The 15494-nt window shown below is 38.2% G+C and overlaps 1 protein-coding gene across 4 annotated transcripts in view; it reads right to left on the bottom strand.

The window, feature by feature from the left end:
- GPCPD1 (glycerophosphocholine phosphodiesterase 1) overlaps window positions 1-15494 on the bottom strand; it is a 75713-nt gene that overhangs the window by 7014 nt on the left and 53205 nt on the right. For all 4 annotated transcript variants that reach the window (XM_043544082.1, XM_037896181.2, XM_037896184.2 and 1 more), the window contains exons 12-19: window positions 14910-15002; window positions 13101-13178; window positions 11350-11389; window positions 8001-8062; window positions 6176-6241; window positions 5196-5332; window positions 3165-3300; window positions 2619-2779 (exon numbers count right to left, since the gene is read on the bottom strand). In XM_043544082.1, coding sequence (XP_043400017.1) covers window positions 2619-2779; window positions 3165-3300; window positions 5196-5332; window positions 6176-6241; window positions 8001-8062; window positions 11350-11389; window positions 13101-13178; window positions 14910-15002 — 773 coding nt within the window. The remainder of the gene's footprint in view (window positions 1-2618; window positions 2780-3164; window positions 3301-5195; window positions 5333-6175; window positions 6242-8000; window positions 8063-11349; window positions 11390-13100; window positions 13179-14909; window positions 15003-15494) is intronic.

The following is a 15494-nucleotide window of genomic DNA, read 5'->3' as shown; positions in this document are numbered from 1 at the left end:
TATGCACAACTTTGCATGTCCTATTGTTAGCCATTTGCAGGGCACCATAAACATCTCTTCTGATTTGTTTCATTGGTCCATCAATGTGCACAAAGTTGGCTTTTTCAACTGCAGAGGGACCCTGAACAAATTGTTTTAAATCTCGACCATTACCAACTGCAGATCCTTTTCCAGACCACTGACCTACAAGTTTAACTATTACAAAGAACTTCAAAATTATACTTGGAATATACAGACGATGTGTGACGCTGTATGGTATATGGGTGACCATTTATAATATTATCGATACCAATATTACAAAATTGAAATGAGTCTTATACCAGATATGCCATGTAAGGTATCAGTGGAAAAGGTATGATTTGCTAAATATGATAAGCTTGTTTATACATATATATCATCTTTATATCATATGTTATAAGTGTGTGGTATATTTATCTCTTGTGCTGTGTATCTGGGTGACACCCCAAGACAGACTGGCATCAGCACTACCCAGCCTGCTTGATGGCCCATCAAAGGCAATCAGCTGTACAATGAAGCCATTAAAACAAGCCAGGGCTATGCCTATGAGTCAACACGACATGTACAGGGACATATGTATGGACAGAGGACTCCAAATACTTTTCCATGCCCAAGTGCCGTGAGCTTGTGTTTGGGACAAAGGATATACAAGTCACATGGCAGAGAATATAAAAAGGCAGCTGCATCACCCCCATTTTGTCTTGAATCCTGCTTCTCACCTCTGGAGTAACTGCTCTACAAAATGAAGATTTGAACGCAAAACTGATAGACCCATCCAAGCTTTGGATGCATTCCAGAGAGACTTTACAAGCCAGCAAACTCACCAATGCTGCTAAGAACCTGAGATATGGACTCTGAAGTCATATGTATGTATCTGATTGCTTTGACCATTTACCAACTCTTCTTATTTTTTTCTTTTAAACCTTTGGGTTTTAGATACTAAAGGATTGGCTGGCAGAGTGGTATTTTGGGTAAGATCCAAACTAGAATTGACCTGGTAATGTGGCTGGCCCTTTGGGGATCAGAAGAACATTTTGTATAGTGAATAGTGAGTTTTAAGTAACATCTCACTTTACTGGAACTATCTGCTGATTGGGAGCCAGAGACTGGAATGCAATAAACGGGTCTATGATTTCTTTCCCCCCCCAGCTTCTTATCCCCCACACTGGTTATTAAGCAGTACAGTTTGTGACTAGTTGGTGAATCTAACTACACAGTGTTAACCACCAGTTTCGGGAGAATCTGTTCTCCTTTTTGCAGACTGCCCTGCCCCGGGCATTTTCAGGGTGGACTACCCTAGGCACCACGGGTCACAATATGCATGTTGTTCTAGGATCTAGCTTAGTCATTCACTGTCAGGCTGGGTGCACTGCAAAGGTAATGTAATCTATCAGTCTCTAAAGAATAGAAAGAGTGCCTTTTAATCACTCTACCTAGAACAGAGGTGGGCAAACTTTTTGGCCCGAGGGCCACATCTAGGTATGGAGCTTGTATGGTGAGCCATGAATGCTCACGAAAGTGGGGGTTGGGGTGCGGGCTCTGGGGTGGGGCCAGAAGGCGGCTCCGGGCTGGGGATGAGGGTTGGGGGTGCAGGAGGGTACTCCAGGCTGGGACTGACGGGTTCAGAGGGTGGGGGGGAGGGGATCAGGGCCGGGGGTTGGGGTGCAGGCTCCGGGTGGCGCTTACTTCAACCAGCTCCCAGAAGCTGCGGCATGTCCCCCCTCTGACTCCTCCTATGTGGAAGAATGGCTAGGTGGCTCTGTGTGCTGTCCTGTCCACAGGTGCCACCCGTGCAGCTCCCACTGGCTGTGGTTCCTGGCCAATGGGAGTTGCGGGAGCGGCATTTAGGGCGAGGACAGTGTGGTGCCCCTTGGCTGCCCCTATACGTAGGAGCTAGAGGGGGGACATGCCACTGCTTCTTGGAGCTGTGCAGAGCGGGACAAGCCCCAGACCCTACTCCCCGGCAGGAGCTCGAGGGCCTGAGTACAACGTCTGGAGGGCCGGATGTGCCCACCCCTGACCTAGAGGTTACTGGCTTGAGAGAACTATGTCTAGCTCCTCTTGATGACAAGAGCAGTACTGATTACACACGAATGTACAGTTTTGAAAGTCAATTTTGCTAAACAGAACGATGTCTGAAAATATTTAAAAAATACCCATTACACTTAGTGTCTTCAACAAATATAGAAAACGAAGTTCAGTTAAGCAAACTTTCCCACATCTTGTATACAAAGTTTAAAAACCAATCAAAAAAATGCCAGTTACATGTTAGGTATGTCTACACTGCCCACATTACAGCGCGGCCGCAGCAGCCCTGTGACGTGGGCAGTGTAGTCACGCTTTATCACCGGGGGAGAGCTCTCCTGGTGATAAAAATAACCGCCCCGAACGAGAGGTGGTAGCTTTATCACCAGGAGCACGGCTCCTGGCAACAAAGCACTGTCTATACTGGAGCTTTTCAAGTGCTAAAACTTTAGTCCTTCAGGGGTGTGAAAAAACAAAATCAAAGTGAAATCAAAGCAGGATCAGAACAGAACAAACATTTCATATTCCTTTAGAATTACAATACCTAAAGTGAGCATATTTGAAGAAATAAATACCTGTCATATATTAGCCCATTAATGCCATATTCTCTCAACTTCTTCCTGTTATCTGGGTCATTTGTATCATCACCCCAACAGAAAATAACTAAACCTTTAGATTTGGCCTCCTGAATATATGATGGATTCCTAAGCAGGTCTTCAGTGTGCACATTAATTCCCTGTAAAGTTATAAAAAACACTTAAGAAAATGCAAATATAATCTAGACTAAATACTATTAAAAGTCAACTTTTCTAGCTTTTGATCACTGAAGTGTTTCACAATTTTTAGACAACTAAAAGAAAAAAAATCTTATGAACTCCAGGAATTAAATGCATTTTTAAAGACTTGCTTCTTTAACAACTGTTCAATATTCAAGAGGACTGAAGTGCATTCTTAGTACTTTGAAGCAATGAAAACATGTTTACTAAATGTTTATGTATTCTTTTAAGTTTGCTTGTCACCTTATTCAGCTTCTGTATTTTAAAAGTCAGTTTATCAGCAATTATGGAATGTAGCAATAAGTTAGTTTCATTTCACAGAGTAACAAGAGCATGACAACTTACCAGCAAGTTTTCAAACTGGGCAAAGCTCATGGCAATAGGAGTTGTACGAGACCTGAGATCCATAAGTTCTGGATAAATATCAGATTTTCCTTGTGTGAGAAACAACACAGGATACTTATTTTGCTTTTGCCGAACCCTGTAAAAGAGTATAAAAATACAACTGCAAAGGGAAACTTTTCAGTAGTGTTTCTCTCACACGGATGAGAACATAAAAGCACAGTCATCATTCCCAAACTGTATTGACATGTAATATGCAAAGTATTAATCAAGGATTAAGCAGTTTTGTGGACACACACCAGTCTGTCTAGTCAGTTGGATATGACTAAAAAGTTAACATAATGCAGTAACCTTTACTATATTCCAGAGAAAGACAAGGCACATGTGAAAAAGAATTTCTCCATTTTCTCATAACAAGACTGATTTTTTTTGTCCCCTTTCTTCCTAAGCAAAAGGGACATGACTGCCCTGGATTGTAATTCCAGAAAGATAGTTTAGCATAGTGATGTCTCCCTTTCCTGCATAGTAATATGCACATTTTCATGTTTGAACACATTCACTACAAATGACAAGTTCAGTCTCATGGTTAGAAGGGAATACTTTTACTTACTGGATATTCATTTAATCCTTTGCGGATGCAACTGGTAAACACTACAGTTTTGCCTCAACGTGTACAACATACCATTGTCCCTTTCACCACTTTAGAGATTTACATATTTCACACATATTTCAACTATCTAAAGTCTAGAGTATGTTCCCCCTTCCCCAAAGTTTTCCATATACAAAATTTTAGAAGCGGGTAGCCTATCATTTTTTCCCCTTTACAAAACACACAATAGCAAACTTAAAACATTCTCAAGCCACCTTGACCACTTTAGAGTTGGTTCACCAGCATAGCTATGAAATAGCAATAGGCGAAAGTAATATTCCGGGTATGGTGATTCATCAACTTTGACTCCACGTTCACTTACTCTTCACCTTTCATTGCCCCGTCCTAACCATCCCCTTTACACCGTTCTTCCACTCTTTTTTCCAGGCTGTCCCTTATGTTTGGAAGTCCTCTTATTGTCAAGTACCTGTCTTCTTTCAAATCTCTGCTTTAAAGGATTTCTTCTACACAGTCTTTCAATAAGGAATTCTGCAATATTTCCATACAAAGACTGGTGTAGTGTGTCAATAAGTTCCCTGATTCAGGATCTGTCTTTTGTTCAGCACCCAGAAAACCAACATAAGATGTGCCACAACAGAAAGCAAATTAGTTTTTCTAGAAAGCCAATATCCAATAACTATTTATGTAGTTTAAAAACTTTCATGTTTGTTTTTTTTAATCAGAGATTGGTTGAAAATTGTCAATAGAGAATTCTATGATTATATATGTATATTTAATTTGCATACACTAAACTGCCAAATAAAAAACAGTATGCCCTGTTCTAAGATGGTCACCTATTGTGACAAGAATTGGCTGTTACCAAGTAAGTGTACTGTCTTGGCATTTGTTTGAACAGCAGCATATGGACACTGACATTACCCAAAACTGTCCTGTAACTGAAGAGACATTAGAGCTGTTATCTGGCCCTGACTTTCCTTTTGCAGTACTGTGAAGAAGAGCATTTCAAACAGGTATTTTCTTGTTCTGAAACACTAAATATTTTATCCTCCAGCCGAAAGGAAGGAGGAACAGTTTGACACATGCTGGAATGGCCAGGAAACTGAAGCCAGAGGGAAAGTGAAACCCCAGGATAAAGTCTGCTCTTTTCCCTACTGTTTTAAGAAAAATGTTTACTTAGACAATTTGTTATTCACTATTTTTTCCAATGCCTTTTCTCTTAATATGTTGCTGGCTTTGTTTTCCGATTGTATTTTTGGGCATGGGTCAGATGGATGAAAGGTCTAAGTCCAGGAACTAAACTTAAGCGTGTTGGCATTCAAACTCAAGTCACAAAAATAACTTCTTAATGAGTTTTCCATTGAACACTAATACCTAAAGTGAAATCTATTGAGTCAAAAATGGTTTAAAGTTGAGTTGTAACTTACATTGTGCAAATGTCCGCATCAAATGAAGAAAATACAATTCTCCTTCTTCCAGCATTTTCTAGAGTAGTTTTTAGAATGATATCTAAGAAGAGGTTCATATCAAAATAGGTTGACAAGTTGCCATCCCATTTCCCATCCTATAAAAAAAACAAGTAGTTGAACTAAATCAATGACTACACTAATTATTTCAAATGACAGGAGTCTATTATTTAAGTTGAGCGAAAAAAGAATCCAGCTCGTCAATATGAATAAAAAAATAGCACTCTTCTCCAGTCTACCAAGCGCTGTTTGCAACACTATAGAGCTGGCTTTCAACAAAATTGTTCAGAAATATGCAGCTTTTAAATCAGTGTTATAAGTTTTATAACTTTAAATGGTCTTTTCAAGATTCATTAAAACAACTCACTTTATTCCTGGAGACATCAACTATTCATGAAGTCTATTAAAATTAAAAGATCATTTGCATAATAAAATCATTTAAATATGGGTTATATTAAAAACAAAAACAAAAATATATTAAGAAGCCTAATGTAGTATAAATGAATAAAGGGCAACGAAACAGATGTTTTGTGCAACCATCTGTAAGGATATAAATGTTGTACCAATATTTAATTATATAAATAACTCAGGAATATTTCCATCTTTAGAAGATGACTGCCTACAAGAAACTGTCAATTCTGCATTATGATCCCAATACAAACACTTATGCATGTGCTTAAAGAGAAGTACGTGTCTGTTTATTTGCAGGTTCAGTGCCTTTGATTTTCTAGTTCTAAAGCTAGCAGGATACACTGTCAGTGAAACAAAACTGCCTTTTACTGTTCAAAAGAAAAAAAAGGCTAATAACTTTGATTAAATAAAAATAACAGTAAAATAGTAGTTTAGGTGTGGGTCACATGCAAACTGACCTATCAAGATATGCATAGTAGTCTACAAAGTAACACAAGGCATCAAAACAAGGAACATTATAAATTGCTTACTCTTTGTTGGCAGATCCATTTTATTTCTATGTTAAACCCAACATCTTCAGGAAGGGATTCCAGAACCTGGATACAATAGTTTTATAAAAAAGGTACCAAATCACATGATGCTCATTAAGTACTATTGGTAAGGATAAATACAGGACAAAAAATGCTGAATCACCACCCAGCAAAGGCCAAAAGTATAGCATATACATATATGATTCTTTAACACTTAAAAGGCACATTATCCCTTTTCTACTCTGGTCCAAAGTGGGTCAATGGAATAATGAGAACAGCCTTCAGGAAGTAGTTACACCATTATCTGCAACTAATTTCTTATGTACTAACACTTTGAGATGTACAGTTATTTACAATTTACAAATACTTAGTGCATACTTTTCTGTCTGGCTACTTATTATATATGTTTTTGTTTTATATAAAAAACAAACAATTGCTCTGATACATGAAAAAAAGTCACAATTTCCCTGGTTAACAACCAAAAACTATCTGGCACAGCAGACAAGATTCCCTTGTCTAGGCCAGTTTGTTATCCATTTTGTTCATGTTTACCTCTCAGACAAAAGAAAGATTTAACTACTTTCATTTGGATTTGGGAGAATAGTACCCAGCAATTGCTGTAAGGGGCAAATAGAAGCACCGTTCAAGAAAAAAGAGTTTCAAGCATTATCACAGACTAAGTCTGGTAAACAGTTTCTGAAGAAAAAGCCAACTCAAAAATACAAACTTTGGCAAAGATTAGTTATTAATGGAATATACTGCAACTGTGCTAAGTAGCAGAAGCTAAGTGGTGAAGGAATGTATTTCTAAAGCTAAAGTTTTGAAAAGCGGCCACCAATTGTGGATGCCCCAAATTTGGTGCCCAATTTCACTCCTCCCCCCCGAGGTAGGATTTTCAGAGATGTTAAGCACCTGCAGGTCCCAAAAACTTTTAGAGTTGTGGATGAACAGAATTTCTGAAAAGCAGGCCCTAGGTACCAAGCTGGGCACCTAAAAACTGAGCCATCCATAATTAGTGGCCACTTTTGAAAGTTCTGGCCCACAGCCTCCTTTTACTGCCACTACACCCATTTTCTTTGGCTTTAATGCACTGCTGCCGGTAAAAAGCTTCTTGTCAAGTGCTGAGAAGAAGTATTTCATTAGCCACCAGTGAGCTCCTATTGCAGAAAAATCAGGATGATTCAGGAACGGGAAAGAAATGGAAAAAATTCTTCCAGATCATCTTTTTTGGCTTTTCCTCAAAATTGAAGCAGTAGATCAAAAAAGAGGTCCCATTTAGAATTCATGTTGGAAACTGAAGGGGTTTTGAATGTAGCTGATACATTTACAATGCCTATAACACCTACATTGGTTACTTAAAGACAAAAAGAAAAAGGAGTACTTGTGGCACCTTAGAGACTAACAGATTTATTTGAGCATAAGCTTTCGTGAGCTACAGCTCACTTCATCAGATGCATTCGATAAAGTGAACTGTAGCTCACGAAAGCTTATGCTCAAATAAATCTGTTAGTCTCTAAGGTGCCACAAGTACTCCTTTTTCTTTTTGCGGATACAGACTAACATGGCTGCTACTCTGAAACCTTACTAAAGACAGTTATAGCATTTCAGTGCCCTGAACTCTTGTGCACATAGACAGTCAAAAATAAGCTCCATTTTGAACCCTTTCCTCGTCCTGTGACAAAAACCTTTGAAAGTTCTTTTTCTAGACTCCACTTCTCCGTTAAGCAGGCCAGAACCCAAACTTATTTATAAATATTTTGAAATTTCCATTTGCCTAGCATTACATTGCTCTACATTGTCTAGTTCTATACTGACTGCAGCTTACCGTCTGGAGAGATGGAAATGGTTGATTCTCAGAAACAGGGCTTTCCTCCCCTTTAAGAGATGCTGAAATTAAATAAAAAAATATTTAAAAAAGGTGAACAGCAGTATTGCCAACCCTCAAATTAGGAGGCTGTCTTCAAAATCATAAGATTTTAAAAGATTCACTTTTTTTTTGAAGTTTGTCTGTTTATTTAACTCCTCCCACCCCACCTCCAATGTGTGTGTGACTTAGTGTTGCCGAATCAAACATACAGTGAGTAAGGTGATTTTGGCCCATGCTGCATGAGCTCTTCCTTGAGTACTCAACTGAGATGGGTCCCCCATTGCGCTATGGTCTGTACAAACATAGTAAGAAAGTCATTCCCTGAAGAGCTTACAATTTAGTGCAAAGATTGTGACGGGGAGCTGCAAGTTGAACTCCGAGGCTACCAGACTTCCTTTAAATGGGAACGCCTTTTAATTCCTGCTGAGCTGGATTTCATACTAGTGACCTACGGTTGAAAGGCTCTACAGCTCATTAGCAATGCCTTGAGACATACAGAGCACATCAACACTGCAATAAAAACATCCACAGGTGACCTGTGTCAGCTGACTCAGGCTGCAGGGCTATAAAATTGCCATGTGGACATCCAGGCTCAGGCTGGAGCCCAGGCTCTGGGACTCCATGAGGGGGAAAGGTTCACAGACCCCAGGCTCCAATCCAAGCCTGGACGTCTACACTGCAATTTTGTAGCACTGCACGCCTAGCCCCACAAGCCCGAGTCAGCTGACATAGGCCAGCCACGGGTGTTTTACTGTAGTGTAGACATACCCACAGTTCCCTATAAGTGCTAATATTATACTTTGAGAATTAAGCTTGTTTTCTAGAAGTTCTGACCTTTTTGGAAATTACACAGACATTATCTTCCACTCAGGAAACAGACAGTCTCCCACACATTACTCTCAGATTCAAATACCTCTATAGGCAGTCTTAATCTCACATGCTATTCTTAAAGGGACAACTCCCATTAACCAAAGTACAAGCACCAAAAAAAAAAATAATGCAACAACAAGTATTAATACCACATGTAAAGTCACTTCTAAATGCAACATTTTGCAATAGAAAACCATTCCAACTCTTACTTCAGGGTCCTACACTAACTTTTATTCATAGATATAATTTATATTTATTTATTTATTTTCACTCCCACATGGGACATTGGCAGCAGAGTTTAAACCTTCTGTTCCACAGCACAGATCTCGTCCACTTCTGCTAGGGTAACTGGTAAAAGAAAAACCATGCTGTTATCTTCAGCAGGAGCCTGTCCATACAGGGAGACGATATACATACAATGCCAGTGGATTACACTAGCATTTGAGAAACCGCCTAACGCTGGGCATCAGGGTTCTTGGTTTCTTCCTCTGGTTACAGGCAGTATAGCTAAATATAACAATACCCCTGTATGTTGCCTTTGGGGAATGAGCCAGAGACCTCTGGATGTAAAAGCACAAGCCTTCACCAGATTTAACATGGAAATCATAACAAGAGTCATAAGCTGCTGTGAGTGGTCTGGCTGCTAAAGGGTGACAGAGCGACACTGTGTTAGCATGGGTTATAGAAGCACCTAGTTTTCCACGTTCCTTCTGGCAAACTGTGTCAAAGTTGGTAAGATTTGGCTGTTATATTAGACACCTAGATTCGATTCCCAGCTCTGCCTAAAATGACCTTATACACGTTCTCCATTATCCTGTGAAATGGATGAATGATACTGAACCCCTTCGCCAAGGCAACAGTATGAGACCTTGGCTCATAATTGTGAAGGGCACAGAAATATAAAAGAGCTGAAACTAAAACTCATGGTCTCTTGGGCTTGCAGTTCAGTGCACCTTCTTCAAGACTACAGTGTAGTATGTGGGGAGCTCATGCTGATTTTGCTTTCCTCAAATTATATAATGGAGGGAGATATTCACATCAATCGCAAGACTGACTATAGAGGTGGCCAAAATCATGTTATTTCCAATAAATTCCAGTTGACAACACTGTAAATTGCCAAAACCTTCTGCTGGAAAACATGTATCCAATAAGAACTAGATACAAAAGAATACTATATAAAAATTAAGCTAGTCAATACATTCTATACATGAAAGTGGCAGACAACAGTTCAGTTGCACAATACTTTAATTGGCATCTCCAGCTAAGTGGTATTACTAAAACTTTTAAAAACAAATTACAGTACATTTATTAGTTCATGATGAACTCAATATATTTTGCCACTTGTACTTCAATTTAATATAGTACAGTCTGTGATGCACAGAACTTGGGACAATTTGCTTCTGTATTTGTATGCCAGTCCTCAAAATTCAGTAATTTGCAATGTATCTCCTGGGATATGCTAATTAGTAAAGAAGTTAAGTTCAACTACAGTTTGCATAATGGCTTCTGAAAAGGTACATCTTTTTTATGAAAATATTAAAAAAGTATGTTACCAAGTATGAGCAGGATAACGGTCTAACACATGCAATACATACACAAGCTACAGGTTCAATGAGTGATCTTAAGGAAGGTTTAAAAGACCATAAATCAAATTAAAAAAAAAAAATCTCATTTTTCCTGAAGTTTATTATGAAATGCACCAGGAAAAATGGCTGAGAACACAGAATTTTGACATCTGATAAGAAACTCCTGCTTTAGAGACTCCACTAGTTATTGTTATTCCTATTCCCCCAGGGCCTTGTTTCAACAATGTACTCCTGCTTTGAGCAAGCCCAGTAAATTGATGACAGTGTCCACTTCATTACATCAACTGTGCAATGGCAACACAAGTGGCAAACCAATTCAGCTCAGTTTACAAATTTAAATTATTGTGCACTAAAAGTTTTTGTAATGCAGCAAAATTACATATTTCACTGTTATCAGAGCTAACTAAATCCTGGTGATATTTAATTCTGTAGTGAATAGTACTATGAAATTCTGCAGCAATAAAGACAGTGTCACATATTTTGTAACAGCCCAAGTTTACTAGCATTTAGGGCACACTGCAAGGTCCATCTTTTGTCCCTGGAATATTGGGAGCTGAGAAACTGGTACGGTCAAGAAGTTGTTGGAGGGAAGACACTTGTGGTGATTTTGTTAGTGGAGTAATTACAATTTTTCTTAAATATGTTGGAGGATGGTATTACATGCTATCAGTGATGCCTTTATACATAAACTTCCCTGTGAAAATCGTATGTGATGAATAGCGCTCTCAAGTATTTTAAAATCTCAACTTCCAGTTTCCAAGAATAAACAAAATTGATTGAAAAATAAACATTTCAATGACAATATAAATTCTTATAAGGCAGCAGATAAAGACATTTGTATTAGTACATACCATTGTGATCTTTTAATTTCAATGCAGTCACATGAGCCAGCTAAAGATCACAAAAAAGAATATATTAAACTAACAAGTATACTTTTATCTGTAGCGACCGTACTATTTTGGTAAAGAACAATTAGATTTTTCCTTCTGAATTCCCTTACATTTGTTTTTAAAAGTTTAAAAAAGTCTACGAAATATGCAGTTCTGGTAGGAAGACAAACGATTCTAATACACATCTATTTTCTTTCCAATTTGCCTATTTTAAGATTTTAGGGAGAAAGAAAAAAAAATTTATATTATTTAATCATCGAACCAAAAAACTTACATGTAATTTAAAGTTGAGAAGATACAACTTTCATAATGAGCCTTACAAACCTTATGTACTCAGTTTGCAAATGGTCATAACGTGCACCCATGAAAACTCATCTAATCTGTCTTTATACTTCCTGTACTCTGGGCCCCACTACAAGCAGATGGCTGACCACAGTTTATGCGATGGGGCAGTGTATCTGACTTAAAATATGGTGGGGCTTAGGCTGAGACCCTGCATCCATTCAATTTTCTCTTTGAGGCTGAAGGAGAAAATTAGGTAATTTAAGAAAATAAGAGTACCTAAAATTCTTGTTTCAGCCACATCTTTCCTTGACTCACCCTCATTTTCAACTCTCATGCTTCCCAGACTTATCTCCTGGTCTCTATTTTTTCCAGAGAATCAATGCCCCCATGGTATCCATAGTGACAGGCCAATATCCTACTCTCCAATTCTGCCTGACCAGGTTAGATTGGATTATGTATCATTCCTAACCTTTGCCCTCAATTGCAAGGTCTGTCTAGATTAAGCCAGGATTATCTGATCTACCCTCAATGTCTTCTCCTAATGCAGACAAACCCCTAAAATATCAAATATAGTTTTTATATCCCTTCTTTGGCAAAGATTTTGAACTATCAGCTTTAAATGACTTCTAACTCCATCGTCAGGCTATTCTATTTTTTTTAAACTCATATTGTTGTAATACTCAACATTAATTGGTCATCATCTGGGTCTGTTTAGGATGCTGTTCCACCTTTCCACCCAGTATGCGAGAGTTATAAGGACAGAACAAGTTGAAAACAAAGTAGCATTCGATCAGAAAATAAGCTATTTGACTAATCACGACAGTAAAAATACCTTTAAAAATCCTGTTAACGTAAAAAAAACACAAAAACAAACCCCAGTGCCAGATTTTGAGAGTTACTGAGTACCCTCAGCTTCCATTAACTTCTATGCAAGATGAGAATACTTAGCACTTCTGAAAATTAGGCCCTTAACCTCATCTTCAGTTTATTCGGAGTATCATAGTAGTGATACTACAGATATGGCCATTGCTTTTTAAACTACCTACTCCCAACCCCTTATATCTTTCTCCAAGAATATACCTTTCCATTAAGTTTTTGGGGAAGTAAAGGAGATCCACTTAGTCATCTACAACTAAGAGGTAATTTTTTGTGCTCAGTTATTCATATGGCTTAATATTTAAACTCCTATCTGGACATATAGCTAGTCTTCCATAAGGAATGCTCTCTGCTAAACTGGGGGGTGGGGGGGAGAAGGGGAAGACGGACGACACCAGTCAAATGTTTTTAAATTGTGTTCATGTAGTACATTCAGAGCAGCAGCAAGAGCTCTCTCAGACTAACTATTTCAAAACGAAGGTCTGATATCCAGTTTTAATACAAACATCTACTGTGCAGTAATGTACCAAACTAGCCTACCATGACATTACCTTTAATAATTGCAGTTGGTCATATGAAAGTTCTTTTACTGGGATCTCAAACAATTCCAATGGCTCAGCATCGAATTTCTTGGAAAAAAAATATATTTGTCATTAAATGTTGAAAATTCACTAGAAAGTATGAAAAGCAATATACTTTTGTTTCAAGACAGACATCATTAAAGCATTTAGCCAAGCACACTGACAAATATTTTGTTTACCACTGACACTGTTAAAATGGCACTTTATCAGTTTGTGGATGAGACCACCAGTTTTCAAAAGCAGCAGCATGGGCACTTGGATGTGCAAAATAGTAACTGTCTTAGTGCACTTAGTTAAGGCAAAAGTAAGATTTGCAAGCACAATTTAGGACTTAATTTTCAAGTGGTCATCTATGCACTAGGCTGTGCTGTACATTATTAAAAATTCTTGTAACTGCCTATATTTGTTCATTTAAAAATAACAGATTAATTTACTGATGTTACTCTGCATTCAACCTGAAGTTCACAAGCTGGAAAGTGTACAATAAAAATTCTAAAAACCCAAACACCTCATTTGACAACCCTTCCAAATTTTCGTTTTGAACTTCTCAAAAACATTGATAAAGAGAACACGTCCTGGCTTTCACATGATGTCCTCGTGTCCCAAGAACTTCAAGACATCTGTCCCCGTTTTTCATTTCAAATGTTCCCCCATCCCAACTACAAAGTTTTGGTTCAAGCATTGCTAAACTGATTTAAGATGTTTTGTACACCCATTTCATTAATCCCATACTGAGTGCACGTTTCATGCCAACCACAGTTCAAGGCCAAAGCTCGTCATCTGTCAGGTGACAATATTAGAGGCAGAGTATGATGAGTTGATAACCCAGTCTACTCAGTGCAAGACACTTGCTCAAGCTTTTCAGTGGAAAGGGGGTGCAGATCTGGCAAGTTCTCCACCTTCACTTCCTCCTTCTCTATGGCTGTCAAACTGTACAGAAGAGGAAAGCAAGGGGAAGACGTAGAAATCTATAGTCACTTTTTTCAGAAACAATATTTAATGGGCTGTATGCTATGAAACTTGGGAGGTTTAAGCGAAATTCTACAAGCCTGCTGTAAGATTGTGCTCGCCTTAGAGAATTTCTATCATAATCAGTATGCACTACAACAGTGTTGCTCATCCAGTGAATCGCATACAGGGGCCTCCAGACTCCTCACCCTTACTGTGAGAAAGCATCAGAAAGTTGTTTTGGCAGGTCACAGAAGCAGCTGGCTTCCAGGACCCTCCTTCCTGCTACTATCACTTCTGCCCTAGCTCCATCCTTTCTGACCTACCACTCAACCCCAGAGCAGTTCTTCAGCCCCAATTTCCCTCCCCACAATATGTTAAGTACTAAAATAGGGTAAGTAGTGCTTCAAGGGGCTGAGAAGACAAAAGAGGCCAAAAAAAAAAAAAAAATGCAACTTGCGATACTCCATTATGGCCACAAAGGCTTGCAAGATATGGTGGATTGCAGGAATTTTCTGCTATTTTGTGGGTCATGGACTAAGAGGTTGAGAACCACTGCACTACAGCATGGAAGGAAGTATTTCAGATCACATATGTGAAGTGCCCCTAATGTCAAGATAAAGAATTACTATTAAATTAGCTCATCTTTTGTGGTATATTTTATGCAAAACAATCATTTCCAATATATTAAGATTGTATTGTTTGTTTCCATTCCATACTTTTTCTGAGTTACCGAATTATTTTTACAAGACACCCTGGAATTTCAGTCAAAATTTGAGTTCCAGTAACTGTCACACTAACAGAAATATGGCCAGCACATTCATATATTACCTTTTTCATAGCCATACAACAAGTGAGATCGTGATACACAACAGGCACATGATCCTTAGAAAGATGTACATCAAATTCCACAAATGCTGCTCCCTGCAGAGAAGAAAGAAAGTAAGAACTGCATATATATAAGAACTAGCGAGAGCTCAAAAGAAAGTTTTCAAATTTATAAATTATATATAGCAGGTCAACTGAAATACAATAACTACAGTAGCTGATAAAAGTTAGAGTTCAATATAGCATTGTAGAGAACTATTGGTTATATGTTGACCAAAATTCTTCAGTTCAACAACTGATAAACAATGTACAGGAAAAAATAACCAGTATGCAAGAGTGATAACTATTATATACTCAATCTCTTAAGGGTTCAAGTGTATGTCAGAGTATTATGCACTCTTCATTGAAGAAAAGCCATGAGAGGTGATACACTTCATATACTGAAATTTACATTCCTTTCCCCTCTCTTACATATAAGCTAAGGTCCGCTTGAAGGTGTGATTCGAGATACTGAAATTGTTGATGAGCCATTCAAGTATCAGTTAAGAACATATGCAACAACATCAAATAAATAAATGTAATCTATTT

The sequence above is a fragment of the Chelonia mydas genome, chromosome 3 (assembly GCF_015237465.2).
Source record: "Chelonia mydas isolate rCheMyd1 chromosome 3, rCheMyd1.pri.v2, whole genome shotgun sequence".
In the NCBI taxonomy this organism is placed as follows: Eukaryota; Metazoa; Chordata; order Testudines; family Cheloniidae; genus Chelonia; species Chelonia mydas.
Note: the sequence above shows the minus strand (reverse complement) of the source record. Positions and strands in the feature narration are given on the sequence as shown.